Here is a 17233-nt window from a genome sequence, read left to right as displayed (position 1 = left end):
TTGCATTTAAAACACAGCAGGGATTTGAAACATTTAACGCTTGTTTCTTTTTACCTACATTAATGTCAATAACTTTGCTCTTTTGCCTTTTCCACCAATCGCATCCTCTCTGTCCCTCATCCTTGCTGTCGTGGGCAACCAGGATGGGATCGAGACTCGAGTTGAAACACAGAAGCAAGAAATTCATTTCATATGGGTTCAAGTCAGACTAAAAGTTGCTTTAAGATTTGTGATGATGATTGATGATGTAAACAGTGGCATCTGGTTTGAACTATGAATTAAGGTTGTAAAAACAGAACAGGTTTTATATCTTTAGAGATATAAAAATGTGACTTCCCATAATATCCATCAAATCTCTACTAAATTTCTTTTCATGGAGTCGCAGTTTTGCTATGCAAGATGTGCAGCTTTTCCTTCACTTTTGGAAGGATCAGAACAAATCTATCTCCATCTAAATTTGCACAGCTGGGGCAGTGTGCTGTGGTAGCACTGGGTTTAGCGGTTTGGTAGTGTATTGCATATTAGATCTTTTAAAAGCTACTTAAACAATTTTTGCAGAATGGCAGTTGTGCTTTAATTTTAATTCTCTTTAAGAAGGAGTGCAAATATAACTACTGCATTGAGAGAAGATAGCATACATCTAGATTTCTTCGCGCATGCTTGTGAAAAAGTATTCTTTTAGTACTATTTTTATTTCCCCAAACTCTGTGCAATTGTTATTCCCGGAAACCAGACCTGTATGTATTAACATAAATTGCTGATCATTGTTTGCTTGTAGATTTAACTTCCTTGTTAGAGTTAAGAATTTATTAATCTATTGCCTTTCTCTTATATTCATGATACACGTTTCTTTCTTGATTATTTACTAAATATTTTCCTGTTCTGTTCTCTCGACTTTACAATTAGATTTAACCGATTAGACGGTTTTTCTTTTCTTTCAGAACCAGCAGTAATTTTAGAGAAGCCAGAACCGATGTCAGTTACGGCTGGGGATTCTTTTACATTAGAGTGCACAGTGGGTGGAACACCAGAACTCATTACAAAGTGGTTTAAGGATGGAAGAGAACTACAGAGCGGCCGCAAATATCAAATCACCTTTTCCAACAAAGTAGCTACACTGAAAGTTCCTTCTGCGGACGCGGGAGACAGGGGGCTGTATACATTTGAAGTGAAAAACGAAGCTGGTGAAAGTAGCTGTACATCCTCGGTTGATGTTTCAGGTTAGCTGGCTATTACCTTAGTTGTCACTTAGTGCTGTCTTCTCTTTTAATAGACCTTTCCCTTTTTAATTAAAAACCAACCAACCAACCCGTGGTTTTGTCGCCTTTTTCTACGCAGATCGCATTGTCCCTCCTTTTTTCACAAGGAAGTTAAAGGAAACATGCGGGGTGCTGGGTTCCTCAGCGCTGCTGGAGTGCAAAGTTTCTGGCTCACCACCCATTTCAGTTGCCTGGTTCCAAGATGGAAATGAGATTGTTAGTGGAGACAAATATGAAGTCTCCTTTACAGACGACGTCTGTGGTTTGAAACTGAATGCACTGGACTCATCAGATACCGGACCTTACACCTGTGCCGCGGCAAATGCCGCTGGATCTGATGAATGCAGTGCCTTTTTGATCGTACAAGGTCAGTAAAAGATGGCCAAGGTGCCGTTGGCAAAATGCTTCCTCCATTTGCTGCTGTTTCTTCCTTCGCAATTTTCGGGCCGCCTCTAAATCTTCAGCCAAACGCTGCTTTGGTTTTCATCTTCAACCATAACGGGCATACTAATTTGTTTCTGTGTCTTAACTTCTTTATGTATATGTAGAACCACCCTCATTTGCGAAGACACCCGATCCCGTGGAAGTTCTACCTGGGACGAGTGTAACATTCACAAGTCTCATAAAAGGAACGGCTCCGTTCAAAGTTCACTGGTTTAGAGGCATCAGGGAACTTGTGTCAGATAGTACCTGCAACATCTCTTTGGAGGATACAGTTGCAGAACTGGAATTGTATGAAGTAGAACCACTCCACAGTGGAGATTACACCTGTCGAGTCACTAATGATGCTGGCAGTGTGTCTTGTACCACTCATCTTTTTGTAAAAGGTTTGTCTCGATTGCTGCTATTGTTCTTATTCTTATTTATTTGTGTGTGCGCGCGCAAACATTTGTGAATATTTCTCCCCTCTTCCGTTTGACTTTTTGCCTTCCATTTTGTAGAGCCAGCGACCTTTGTGAAGAAATTAAGCGATTTCAGTGTAGAGCAAGGGAAATCCATACTTCTGGAAAGCACGTACAAAGGAACTCCTCCTATTTCAGTAACATGGAAGAAGAATGGCTTCCACATAACACAGTCCCCGAGATGTAGTATAACTATTACCGAAAAATCGGGCATACTGGAAATTCCTAACAGCACAAAAGATGATGAAGGGGAATACACATGCGAGGTTGCCAATGATGCTGGAGCAGATATTTGCCAGGGCCAAATATCAATCCTAGGTGTGTTGCTATCTCAGATTCCATAACCACTCTTGTATTAATAATGGTCATTATAAGATTTGCTCTCTTTTCTGTGATGCTGATTGCGATCATTTGTGCTTTAGAACCGCCTTATTTTGTTACACACTTGGAACGTGTGGAGGTGACAGTCGGGAAGCCCGCATCTTTTCAGTGCCAAATTGCTGGGACCCCGGAAATCAAAGTCTCCTGGTACAAGGAAGATACAAAACTAAAATCGACTCCTACTTATAAAATGTACTTCAAAAATAATGTGGCCACGCTAGTTTTCAGCCGGGTGGAGAGCAGTGACCTTGGAGAATACGTCTGCAAAGCAGAAAACAGTGTTGGCTTTGCTTCTTCCACAGCTCTGCTCACTGTTAAAGGTGATGGGTTCATTTCAGATATTTCCGTAATGACTCTTTATAGTAACAAGCTTATCGTAAATGAAATTGTTTCCAGGTTGGCAGGATGCCTTATTTCCTACTTATTTTCTTGCAGACCGTAAGTTTCCACCTACCTTTGCAAGAAAACTAAAAGACATTCAGGAAACTGTTGGTTCCCCCGTTACCTTTGATTGTCGCATAAATGGCTCGGAACCTATTCAGGTGTCATGGCATAAGGATGGGGTGCTATTACACGATGATGATAACGTGCAAGCAACATTCTTAAATAACGTAGCGACTCTTCAGATCTTGCAGACCGACATGGCTCACTGCGGCCAATACTCGTGCTCAGCTCACAATGCTCTTGGGACTGCTTCTTCCAGCGCCAAGCTCCTTCTCACAGGTTGGTAGCTGCTAAATCTTGTCCTGGCCATTGGCTTTAAAGAAGCAGAAGACCCTGCGTTGTTGCGTAATGCCAGACGATCCGATTCCGTGGCGGTGAAGCAGCAGCTGTGAGAGTTATGTTGTTTCTTTCCATTTTAGAGCGTCTGAGACCTCCTGTCTTTGATGTGAAACCTGAACCTATTGAGGTGGCTCTTGGAGCAAGTGGTTCCTTTAAATGCCACGTCACCGGATCGGCGCCACTAAAAGTCACTTGGGCAAAAGAGAACAGAGATATCCGTCCTGGGGGCAACTACAAGATCACCCTGGTGGAAAATACAGCCAGCTTGACGGTTCTAAAAGTTGGCAAAGGAGACTCTGGACTATACACTTGTTCCGCGAGCAACAATGCTGGAAAGGATTCTTGCGCCGCCCAGCTAAGTGTGAAAGGTATTTAAGAAATGCAATGCTTTGTCGTCTTCCTGCCAAGCGTTTTACCATGTTAAAGAAACAAAACAATGCCAAGCTTCTTCTTCTATCTTTGAAACGGTACAAAACTGAAGGCATTCAATCGACTTAAAATGAGACCCTTTTGTTTTCCTAATGTGATGAGGTAGAGCAAACACGTTGTCCAGGATTTTGACAGCAGTAATTTTCACCTTGATGGTTATTTTATGACTGAATCATATTGCATCTTGATCGCTGACGCGATGGCTGAACAAAATTCCTTTACCTCCTAAAGGCAAATTCTCCTCTCCCACACCGAGAGTCTATTAGAATATGAAATTTGAGGAGCTGACGGTAGCCTGGGGCACGCACATTTTTTCCCCACCAGCACTCTGCTCATAGTATAGTATGTGGATTCTTCAACCTACGTATCTCCACATTTTATGATCAGAATAATCTACCCTGGTGTAAACTACACTGGTACATTAGGGATTTTCACCATTGCGATTTCCTTTATGTGGGCAGGGCCTTTGTGTTTATAACAGTTGTTATGGCTCTGTAATTCCCATTGATCCTTAAACAGGATGAGTGTAGGATAAGCCTCTTAAAAGTGTGTGCCTTTTTCCCCTTAAAGATAATTGTAGATAGTATTAACATGTGTTTATTTGTTAGGGCTCTTAATTAATTGCAGTTAACTCAAGTGATTAACACATAATAAATTAACTTGGTTTTTAAAAAATAGACCTGATTAATTGCAGTTTTAACCGCACTGTTAAACAATAATAGAATACCAATTTAAATTTATTATAAATATTTTGGATGTTTTTCTCTGTTTTCAAATATATTGATTTCAATTACAACACAGAACACAGAGTGTGCAGTGCTCACTTTATATTATTTTTATTACAAATATTTACACTGTAAAAAAAAGATAAAATAAATAGTATCACCTCTTAGGAATAATGTAGTGCTATCTCTTTATTGTGAAAGTCCACCTTACAAATGTAGAATTATTTTTTTCACATAACTGCACTCAAAAACAAAACAATGTAAAACTTCAGAGCCTACAAGTCCACTCAGTCCTACGTCTTGTTTGGCCAATCACTAAGACAAACAAGTTTGTTTACAGTTAAGGGAGCTAATGCTGCCTGTTTCTTATTCACAATGTCACATGAAAGTGAGAACACGTGTTCACATGGCACGGTTGTAGCCGGCGTTGCAAGGTATTTACATGCCACATGTGCTAAACACTGGTAAATGTAAAAAGCTTAAACACAGACTTTATACTTAAATACTTTATACATACACTTTTGCCCAAAAGGTCGATCAGGGAACAGACTTTAGCCATATATATATATATATATATATATATGCTAGGACTAAGCTACACAGCATACACATACACACCAGGGATCTATACACTAAACAATATAGCAAATATATAAATTCTCTTCCATACATATAACATGGACAGAATTCAATATAAATTTCTGTCATAGTCAAGGTCACAAATCAGCTGAAATCTAGTATGGAACTTCCAAAGAGCAAATTTCCAATGTAAATTTGGCATTTTAAGATGCTGTCACGCACAGTAAGAGTTGAATATTTCAGTGAATCCAGTCAATATATATCTAGTTTTGTCTGCAGTAGCTGTTTGAAAGTCTGGGTACATGATATATAAATTACTGAATTGTAGCTGAGGGTAATTCTTATATCTAAATGCTCTTGTAAGTTATATATATGGCAATTTAGTAAACAATAATCTTCCTGCAAAATAAATATGTCCAAATCTTTGCAAGGAACTCAGGAAATCATTCTACATATAACACAGACCACTGGCAAAGGCGTACAAAGAAACTCCCCTGCTTTTGTTTGTTATGTATGCTGTGTGTTCCTTTTTGTCATGCTGCTACCAGACATATCACCGGCTAGTGTAAATTCACTTTCTGTAGATGTTTGTACTCTTCCCCCACCATGCAAAAAAGTATACGCTGTCGGTTAGATATTTCACTGATTTCATCACTTTAATGAATCTGCAGTTTAGTGAATAATCTTGTTTACTCTTGTCCTTTGGTTTCATAGAACCACCACGGTTTATTAAGAAGCTAGACTCCTCTAGAGTTGTGAAACAGCATGATTCCACTAGATATGAATGCAAAATAGGCGGCTCTCCAGAAATCAAAGTCACCTGGTACAAAGATGAAGCTGAAATCCATGACAGCGAAAAATACAGAATGTCCTTCATTGAGTCCATGGCAGTCATTGAAATGCACAATCTCAGTGTGGAAGACAGTGGAGACTACACTTGTGAAGCTCGCAATGCAGCAGGGGCTGCAAACACCAGTACTTCATTGAAAGTGAAAGGTCAGAACCCTGCTCCTCCCGTTTTTGTCAGTTCCTTCTTTTAATCTGCCGTGGAAGGTTAATAAATCTTCTCTTCAGTCAGATAGGCGAGTGCTGCCTTCTGAGAACGCAGACTATGGATTTTACCAGAGTTCTATGACATGGCTCTTATTGTGACTTGTGTCTTTACTCTTCCGTATCAGTCCAACATAGTGATAAAGTGTACTGTTTAAATGTTCGTTTCTCTGTTATGTCCCCAAATGAATTAACAGAAACTCAAACTTCTTCTTTTCATAGAACCCCCTGTTTTCAGCAAGAAACCCCATCCAGTTGAGACTTTGAAAGGTTCTGATGTCCATCTTGAGTGTGAGCTTCGCGGCACTCCTCCGTTCCAAATTTCATGGTATAAGGACAAAAGAGAAATTAAAAGTAGCAAGAAGTACAAAATCATGTCTGAGAACTACCTTGCTAGCATTCACATCCTTAGCCTGGGTGACTCAGACGTCGGCGAATATCACTGTAAGGCCGTGAATGATGTAGGAAGTGACACTTGCATTTCCTCTATAACGCTAAGAGGTTTGTTTAATGATTTACACATCAGCCATATTCCTAGTATTGTGTCATTCTCGTCACACTCCTCGTGCACTCTCCTTGCGGTTTTAACATGACATATCTTCTCTTCACCAGCACCACCCATTTTTGTGAAGAAGCTCAGTGATTTCACTGCTGTAGTTGGAGACCAGGTTGAGCTGCAGGCCACAGTAGGAGGATCCCAGCCCATTTCTGTTCTGTGGCTGAAAGACAAAGGGGAAATCGTTAGAGAAAGCGAAAATCTTTGGATTTCCTATTCAGAAAACGTTGCAACTCTACGGATTGGAAAAGCAGAACCAGCCAGTGCTGGAAAATACATCTGTCAGATCAAAAATGACGCTGGAGTTCAGGAGTGCTTTGCCACTCTGTCAGTTCTAGGTTGGTAACAAGGAAACAAAACAATATAGAATGATATTTTAACCTCACTTAACAAACTGATTGCATCTCCTGTCCTGTCATCAAATATGGCTGTGATTTGCATCTCATTTCAGAACCTGCAGTCATTGTAGAGAAGCCCGGTGCAATGAAAGTCACCTCTGGAGACTCTTGTACTCTAGAATGCACAGTGGACGGCACACCGGAGCTTACTACTAGGTGGTTTAAGAATGGGAAAGAGCTGTCTACTAATCAGAAATACAAAATTAGCTTCTTCAACAAAGTGTCTGGGCTTAAGATCCTCAATGCAAGAGTGGAAGACAGTGGGGAGTATACTTTTGAGGTGAAAAACAGTGTTGGTCAAAGCAGGTGCACAGCTTCAGTGCGTGTTTCAGGTTAGTTGATTAATTTGTGAATTATCTTCGATTCTTACAATTTCTTTAAATTGTAATTGCACAACACGCCGCTTCCTTTGGTGTCACGTCGTGCTGCTGCCACTCTGGGAAGACTCACTGCTAATGTGACCTTAGGCACTCAATGTGGGCCCACTAGTGTTGCGGAGATCATGGACGGGATGTATAGGTTGAAGCCTGCATAACATTTTACAGCCATCAGAAAGATGAGGCTGTTTCTTGGGGTCAGTCTCATCAACTTAGTCTGCATGTCCCAGCTGGTGCAGTACTGATGTTCTCCTTATGAGGAATTATTGAAAAAATAAAAGGAGAAAGGTGATCCTCAGAAGGGGTGAGCTGACAGATTTTGAGAGTATCCGACAATCCTTTTTATATTCTCTCAGTACCTCAGGCTTCAATGTTTTGAACTGCAGGCCTGCTTTGGATTCTCCCATGCAAACGCAGGTGTGCCAGAGGAAAGTGCCATGTTTCTGCTAAATGCCTGGGAACCATCTCTCTTTTAAGTTATAGAGTTATAAATAGCTGTGTTTTATCCTATACAGATCGCATTTTACCTCCTTCTTTCACGAGAAAACTGAAAGAAGCCAGTGGTCTCTTGGGTTCGCATGTTGTCCTGGATTGCAAAGTGTCTGGGTCACCACCTATTTCTGTTTCCTGGTTCCATGACGGACTTGAGGTCACTAGTGGAGACAAGTATCAGACGACTCTCACAGACAATACTTGCACTTTGAAAGTGAACACATTAGAGGAATCCGATATGGGAAATTATTCATGCACAGCTACTAATATAGCTGGATCTGATGAATGCAGTGCATATTTGACTGTTAGAGGTTAGTATCTAGAACAAGGCAGGGCATCCAGATATAAACTACTTTCTTTGTGGGTTGCTTACATTTTTGGGTCTGTTTATGAGAGTCTAATCGCCTTTGTTTCATATGGGAATATTTTACTCTCCATCAAAGTGCACTTCTCTTTTATGTTTGTCTTTAGAACCTCCTTCTTTCGTGAAGAAACCTGATCCCCTGCAAGTTTTATCTGGAGCAAATATAACTTTTACCAGTATCCTAAAAGGCACCCCTCCACTTGATGTTAAATGGTTTAGAGGTAGCATTGAACTAGTACCAGGACATAGATGCAACATCTCCTTGGAAAATTCGGTTGCAGAACTGGAGTTGTTTGATGTACAGCCACTCCAAAGTGGAGACTACACCTGTCTCGTCACTAATGAGGCTGGCAAAATTTCTTGCACAACACAGCTCTTTGTAAAAGGTTTGTCAGGCTGGAAATTTCACACGTTCCTCTAAAAAAAATCTCTTGGTGTCATTTTTTAACATTTATCTTCATATCATTCACTATAGAACCAGCCAAATTTGTGAAAAAAATGAATAATCTCAATGTGGAGAAAGGAAAACCATTAATTCTGGAATGCACATACTCTGGTACCCCGCCAATTGCAGTCTTGTGGAAGAAAAATGGAGTTGAAGTAGCTCATTCTGCCAAATGCAGCATCACCACCACAGAAACATCTGCCATACTGGAAGTTCCCAATAGTAAAATAGAAGATCAGGGGCAGTACACTTGCCACATTGAGAATGATTCTGGGCAAGATAATTGTCATGCTGCAGTCTCAGTATTAGGTGTGTCCTCATTCCACAAAGAATCTTTTCTATACTAATGGTCATTGTGGTATTTAAATTTTGTTACTAATGATGTGCCTTTGTTCTTTAGAACAACCTTATTTTGTTACACGCTTGGAACCTGTTCAGGTGACAGTTGGGGATTCTGCATCATTACAATGCCAAGTTGCTGGCACACCGGAAATTATTGTATCATGGTACAAGGGCGATACAAAACTAAGAGCAACTCCTACCTCTAAAATGTACTTTAAGAACAACGTTGCCACTTTGGTTTTCAGCCAGGTGGATAGTGGTGATAGTGGGGAGTATATCTGCAAAGCAGAAAACAGTGTTGGAAAGGCTTCTTCATCAGCTTTGCTTTCTGCTCAAGGTGAATAATTCATGTTAACACATTTAAAAGGTTGCATAACTAAAGGGTTGTTTTTTTCAGTAAAGAAAAGTATTTTCTTAGGAACATTCTGTTCTTCTAACTGACCAGTTAGAGATCACCCCTGTCTAGAATCCCTTAATCATTAATTACCTTCCACCAGTGAAAGTCTGGCTGGAAATTCATTCCTAATGCCAATCTTTAGTTAACTAGCACGCTCTCTAAGGGAGACAGGCTTCTGATTCTTCCCCTTCAGAATAGGACAGTCATGAATATGGTTATTCTTCCAGCTCCTCCCAGTGCAGAAAATGTGAGATTATAAATCAAATGTTAGGGCAAATTTCAGCCCTCTTGTATAACTTTGTAACCACATTGACTGGTAGTCCACCTCTTGGCAGAGCTCTCCCTTCACACAGCCCCCAAGCTAAATGATCTAACAAATAATCTCCTTGATTTTTTGTGGGCCTCTTACTGTTTTTTATTGTGCAAGTTGGTTGAAAATAATGACTGGATCTTCCAGTGTATCTTCTTGTAAATCTGCCCGATCTATACCACAATACAGTGTCCTCTTAGTCAGTGCTTATTGGAGAATTCACCAAAGCTAGATAACTTCCCAAAACTTTCGTTGTTCAATACTTTTCTTGCAGAGCGTAAACTTCCACCTTCATTCACACGAACTTTGAGAGACATTCATGAAACTATTGGTTTACCAGTTACATTTGATTGCGGCATAACTGGCTCAGAACCTATTGAAGTATCCTGGTCTAAAGATGGCGTACCTATCCGAGATGGCTACAATGTGCAAACCTCCTTCTTAAATAATGTAGCAACTCTCCAGTTTTTGCAGACTGACAAAAGCCTTGCTGGGCAATACACTTGTACAGCTTCCAATGCTATTGGAACTGCTTCTTCCACTGCCAGGCTCGTGCTTACAGGTTGGTTGATTATGAAATAATTTCCCTTTACGTCACCAGGTCATTTTTTCATTTCCATCTCAACTTAAAACTATAGGTGCAACATTTATTTATTTAACAATATGCTTTAAACTAATGGAGCTCTTAAAAGCTATACGCGTTTTTCTGTTTCTTTCACTCTGTAGAAGGGAAGAATCCTCCATTGTTTGACATCCCAATTGTACCCGTGGACACTTTTGCTGGGGATAGTGCTGACTTCGAATGCCACATATCTGGAACACAACCAATTAAGATCACTTGGGCCAAAAATAAACAAGAGATACGGACTGGAGGAAAATACCAGATCAGTTATGTAGAAAACATAGCCCATTTGACAATTCTGAGTGCTGACAATGCAGACTCTGGAATGTATACGTGCCATGCTAGCAATGAAGTTGGAAAGGACTCTTGCGCAGCTCAACTTAGTATTAAAGGTATTGCCTGATTCTGGTGTATGATGTGCACATTGAATTCCTTTATATCCGAAAGAAATAAGTCTTCTTGTTGCTATATAAATTGGAGACCGTCTTTTTAATATATGGATTAGAAAATGTGTATTGAAATCTCTGTCAGGAAAGATCTAAAGCTATTAGAAGGAATGTGAGGGGAGAATTAAGGAGTGAAGATAATGTTTTCTTCAATCTTCTTTTCTTTAAAACTTTACAGACTTTGTCATCTTAAATGGTTTACAGAAAATTCTAGTTTGTTCCTTGTTTATACATAAATTGTTCATTTGTTAAAGACATTTTTCTTACAAGCAGTATAAGATAAGTGATATTTTAATTACTTTGTAACTAGTAAAACTCTACATCCATTTAAAGTGTCATGTTTTGCTGTTCTAAGAGTGCTACCCTCTGTGTACTTTTTGTAAAAAATAGAATCTTGTTTAAAGGTACGCAAACAGTTTTTTAACAACATATAGTCATATAAGGTATTTCTTGAAAAGTCTTCTACTGAATAGTTGATCTTAAAATTTAATTTTACAATTTAAGGAGTATGTTCATTTCTTGCAGAACGCAAAACTCCACCTGGTTTTACAAAGAAACTATCTGAAACAGTAGAAGAAACAGAAGGGAACATCCTTAAACTTGAGGGCCGTGTTTCTGGTTCTCAGCCTCTGACCGTTGCTTGGTATAAAAACAATCAAGAGATCTATCAGAGTCCTAATTGTGATATATCATTCCTAAACAACACCATACTTCTGAAAATTAAGAGCGCAGGGCAGGCAGATGCTGGCTTATATACCTGCAAAGTGTCCAATGAAGCAGGAAGTGTACTGTGTACGTCTTCCGTTGTTATTAAAGGTTAGCTAATTTAATGTTTTGCCTCACTGTGGTGTTAGTTTTCTTTATCAGCATGTTAGCTGGCAATATATGTCTTCCACAGCTAATCAAATAATTCATTCTAGGAGTCTTATGTTTAGGCCATGGGTAATTGTGTTGAAACAATATTAAATTCTGTACAGCGTACACAAGATAATGGCAGCTACTTCTCCTTTAGATACTCAGGCAGAACTCTCATGAGCTTCAATGTGAGCTACTATTCCTCACACGTTCTTGTCAACTGCTGGTAATGGCCCACCTTGATTATCACTACAAAAGGTTCCCCTGCCCCCCACCCCTGCTCTCCTGCTGGTAGTAGCTCACCTTATCTGATCACTCTTGTTACAGTGTGTATGGTAACACCCATTGTTTCATGTTCTCTATGTATATAAAATCTCCCCACTGTATTTTCCACTACATGCATCCGATGAAGTGAGCTGTAGCTCACGAAAGTTTATGCTCAATAAATTTCTTAGTCTCTAAGGTGCCACAAGTACTCCTTTTCTTTTTGCGGGTACAGAATAACACGGCTGCTACTCTGAAATGTGAGTTTTGTATCTCAGGACATAATTGAGCCCAATAGGTCTATTGCTTTCAACTTAAAACTAATAATATAATACAAAATAGTGATGATTTCCTGCAGACGTCTACATTTCCTTTAGAACAGTATTACACTAAATTTGTTGCTATCAATACATATTAGTAGCAAATAATAACCCGAGGCTGTACATGCTATGGCAATTATATAAATTCGAGACCATACTCAGAATATTTGTTTACTAAAGTGTGACAGATTTTTCCAGGACAATGTCAGCATTTTTCAAAAATAGCTGAAAACATTTAGCTACTAATGCAAGAGTTAGTCTTTTTTTCTCTTTACTGTCCTTTGGGATCTTTTCTTGCTTATCTTGTATGCCTAATTCTGATTAATTAGATGTCTGTGGAAGTCCATATCCTTAATATGCATTCCTAGCACTTTACTGCTTAGAATGTATTTTTTTAAATAATTTATTTAGCTTTTAGCAAACCTAGTGCAAATACATTCCCTACTCCATTGCACGTGTTTCTCTATGTTTGTGTTTCTTTTCTCTTTTCCACACTGTAATTTGATGTGTGTCCTATGTTAAAGTAATAGTAATGACTAGATTACTCATAAAAATGAGAATTAAAGTTTTTAACAATGAAAAAGAGTTCTGGTCAAATCTTTAGTGGTATAAATATATGATGTTCCATTATATGCATCAATTATCTACTCGTCTTTTCAAGTCGTGGCAGTTTTGCTATGCAAAGAGTGCAGCTTTTCCTTTTATTGTTGGAAGGATCAGAACAAATCTATCTATATCTAAATTTGTACAGTGAGAGAAGTTTGCTGTGGTAGTTTGGGATTGGGCAGTAATTGTTGTTGTAGTACAGAATCATAGCAATTTAGGGCTGGAAGGGACCTTGAGACGTCATCAATTCCAGCACCCTGTGCTGTGGCAGGAACAGGTAAATCTTGACCATCCGTGACCGGTACTTCTTCAGTCTGTTCTTAAAACTCTCCAATGATGGAGATTCCACAACCTCCCTTGGAAGCCTAATCCACAGCTTACCTACTTTTATAGCTAGAAAGTTTCTCCTAATATCTACCCTAAATATTCATTGATGCAAATTAAGCCCATTACTTCTTGTTCTACCCTCAGTGGACATGGAGAACAATTGTCCTCTTTATAACAGCTCTGAGCATATTTGAAGACTACTATCAGGTTCTTCCTCAGTCTTCTTTTTCAAGACTAAACTTGCCCATTTTTAAAAAAAATTTCCTCATAGGTCAGGTTTTCTAAACCTTTTATTATTTTTGTTGCTCTCATCCCACTCTCTCCAATTTGCCCACATCTTTCCTAAAGTCTGATGCCCAGAACTGGACACGCTACTCTAGCTGAGGCCTCACCAGTGTCCCATAGAATGGGACAATTAGGTCCCAGGTTTTAAATAGGACACTCCTGTTAATAAACCCCAGAATATTAGTCTTTTTTGCAGCTGCATCAGATTGTTGACTCATATTTAATGTGTGATCCTCTATAATCCTCAGATCCCTTTTAGCAGTAGTATCATCTATTCAGTTAATTCCCAATTTGTAGTTGCATATTAGATTTTTCATTCTTAATTGAAGTGCTTTGCACTTGTCTTTATTGAATGTTATCTTGCTGAATTCAGACCATTTCTCCAAATTGTCAAGGTTGTTTTGAATTCTTATCCTGTCCTTCAAAGTTTTTGTAACTCCTCCCCATGTGTCATCTGAAAATTTTATAAGCATATTCTCCACTCCTTTATCCAAGTCATAAATGAAAATATTTAATAGTACTGGACCCAGGATTGACCCCTGCAGGCCCCACTAGATATGCCTTCCCCATTTGACAGTGAACCACTGATAACTACTTCTTGAGTTTGGTCTTGAGTAAGGTGTGCTCCCACCTTATTGTAAGTGCATCTAGACCACATTTCCCTGGTTTGATTAGGAGAATATCATGTGTGACTGTATCAAAAGACTTATTAAAATCAAGATGTATCACATCTACTGCTTCTCCCCATCCACTAGCCCAGTAACTCTGTCAAAGAAGGAAATTAAGCTGGTATTGGCATGATTTGTTCTTAAAAAATCCATTCCTTATAACCCTATTATTTTCCAAGGGCTTACAAATTGATTGTTTAATAATTGTTCTATTATCTTTCCAGGTATCAAAGTTAGGCTGACAGGTCTATAATACCCCAGGTTCTCATTGTTCCCTTTTTAAAGATAAGGAGTATGTTTGCCTTTCTCTAGTCTTCTAGGACCTCACAAGTCCTCCAGGAGTTCTCAAAGACTGACACTTTCCTTTTTCTTTCTCTTGATCCTAAATTATTAATTATTCTCCTCTTATAGAACTGATATCTCTTCCTAGGCGTAACTCATTTTTTGACTTAGCCTTTCTGATTTTGTTCCTATATGTTTCTGCTATTCTTTTAGCAATTTGTCCAGGTTTCTACTTTTTGTATGATTCCTTTTTGATTTTCAGATCATTAAAGAGCTCTGAATGGAGCCATATTGGCCTCTTACTATTCTTCCTATATTTCCTTCGCATCAGGATAGTTTGAAGTTGTGCCTTCAATATTGTCTCCCTGAGAAACTGCCATTTCTCCTCAACTCTTTTTTCCCCTGGATATTCTTCCTATAAGACCATACCGACCAGTACTCTAAGTTTTGTTGAAGTCTGCTTTTATTGAAGTCTTAGCTCCTGTGCTTTAGTTATTTTAATATTCTTTAAGAACGAGTGCCAAATAATTACTGCATTGATAGAAGATGGAATACAGAAAAACTCTCTTCTTGCATGCTTGTGAAAAAATACTTTCTTCATACTATTTTATTTTCTAATACTATGTAGCATTAGTATTCTCTGAAACCAGACTTGTATGTATCAACACACATAGATTATCATTCTCTTATTTGTACATATGACTGACTTGTTAGAGTCAAGATTTCATTTATTTCTTGTGTTTCTCTCTCATGTTCATAACACACATTTCTTTCTTGATTATTTACTAAAATATTTTCCAATTCCAGAACCAAAAAAGCCACCAGTGTTTGACCAACCTCTTAGACCCACGACAATAGCGGAAGGAGATATTTTGCAGCTCAGCTGCCACGTCCAGGGATCACAGCCAATCAGGATACAGTGGCTGAAGGCTGGGAGAGAAATAAAAGCTTCAGATAAATGCACCTTTAGCTTTGCTAATGGAACAGCTCTTTTGGAACTCACAGCAGTTACTAAAACTGATGCAGGCGAATATGTGTGCAAAGCTACAAATGTAGCTGGAAGTGACTCTTGCAAGTCAAAAGTGACAGTGAAAGGTATAGTAAAAGAGAAAAATCAGCTTGTGATGGCAATTTAAACCAAAACTACAATGATCACACCTTTGTTTTCTGTGAATTAAGTGGTTCATAATCAAATAGAAAATAACCAGTGTCTATGTTACTTCATAAAATATTACATAATCTGAAATACTGGCCTAATTGTAGCATTATATTTAATGATAATTAATACAACACCATAAATATACAATGTATACATTAGGGGGCCTGTGTTAGAGAGCTTATTCCTTCATCCTCTCATTTCCCTGGTCCTTCTCGCATGAACAGAGAGCAACAATACCCAAAGTCCAAAGGTGCAAACAATTCTGGGGTGAACTTCCAGCAAGCATGATTCCAGTTTCCTTCCTTAGTGTCCCCCTTCCCAGCTTTGACACCACAGAGCCTTACCTGTGTCCCTGTTCCCATTCCCCCCCGCTTAGCAAAACATGATTCCAATTTCCCCACCCCCATTCCCTGTTCCCATTCCCACCCTCCTTACTTCCTGATTGACTGCAGACTATATAGTAAAACTTGAGTTCTGTTTAGCTATACCTTAACCAATCACTTTCCTGAAATTTAACTAACCAATCCTAACATATTGTAACATGATTATTTAACCAATTATATCCCACCACCTTAATTAGTTTACAACCAGCAAAATTAATTATCCAGCAGACAGAAACAATCACAGAACCAGACAGAGACCATGCAAATAAACAATAGCAAAGGGGGAACTATAATGACAAAACAATACAGAAGTGAGGATTTCACAACTACATCTATAAAGACATACGGGTTTCCCAGCTGTGTCTATTGATAAGTGAGTTCTTAGCGAACAGAAAACTATCAAACTAAATATCCTCTATGCTCTTCCCTTTCTCTGGAGGTGATAGATCAGATCACCTTTCTAACAGCCCCAGATGGCCTTATTTCAATGTGACTAGTTTGGAATGTGAGGATGTGACTATACGCTTCCCAGCTTATGGCTGCCTCTGCCGCTTAGCCAGAGATCTTAACCAAAGAACAGGGCCTCAGACTGTCACAGTAAGAGAAGACCCTTACACCATCAGACAGTGATTTTGATTCTTTCTTTTATACCTCTATAACTAGCTAAGTGATAAGAATACACCTAAATTCTTAGAGTATAGGCCTTTACAGACAGGCCCGAATATCTATATCCTAACAGCCTGTGTCAAATGAACCCCACCCTGAGGGTTTAGAATTCAACCTTGCAGACAAAACAAAGCCTTTGAGGCAAGACCAAGCTGACAGAGTAGGCTCCAGTCTCTAGAGCATGCATGCTCCATGGGGAAGATGGGGGTTTAGGTATGTCTTGTAGGACATTACTAAGGGAATTTGGTATATTGTCAGGGAGAGTGCTCCATGTCTATGTGGCACCATGAGACACAGCAAAGTCTGGAGTGAGCCAGCCAGAAAGATGGTACAGTAAGGAAGAAGGCTGGGGAGCGCATTAAGAACAAATTCTTTGCCCAGCTCAGAGGCAGCGGTGCAATTAATTGGGCTGGACTATCTCAGCTTCAACCCACACTGCCCCCTCACTCAATTGAAATTAATACAGTTTGGGGATGAGACACTCTCTCTCAAATATTTATACCCCCATCACTATTGCATCTGAGCTCTTCACAGTAATTAACATATTAAGGTAGCACCACC

General features: G+C 39.2%; 1 protein-coding gene across 1 annotated transcript in view; it reads left to right on the top strand.

The window, feature by feature from the left end:
• Positions 1-17233, top strand: part of TTN (titin) — a 309138-nt gene that overhangs the window by 98193 nt on the left and 193712 nt on the right. Inside the window, exon 97 of the mRNA XM_043525559.1 lies at positions 15272-15559. Within this exon, the coding sequence (XP_043381494.1) occupies positions 15272-15559 (288 nt within the window). The remainder of the gene's footprint in view (positions 1-15271; positions 15560-17233) is intronic.

The sequence above is a fragment of the Chelonia mydas genome, chromosome 11, assembly GCF_015237465.2.
Source record: "Chelonia mydas isolate rCheMyd1 chromosome 11, rCheMyd1.pri.v2, whole genome shotgun sequence".
In the NCBI taxonomy this organism is placed as follows: Eukaryota; Metazoa; Chordata; order Testudines; family Cheloniidae; genus Chelonia; species Chelonia mydas.
The sequence above is the reverse complement of the archived record's forward strand: the minus strand, read 5'-3'. Positions and strand labels throughout refer to the sequence as shown.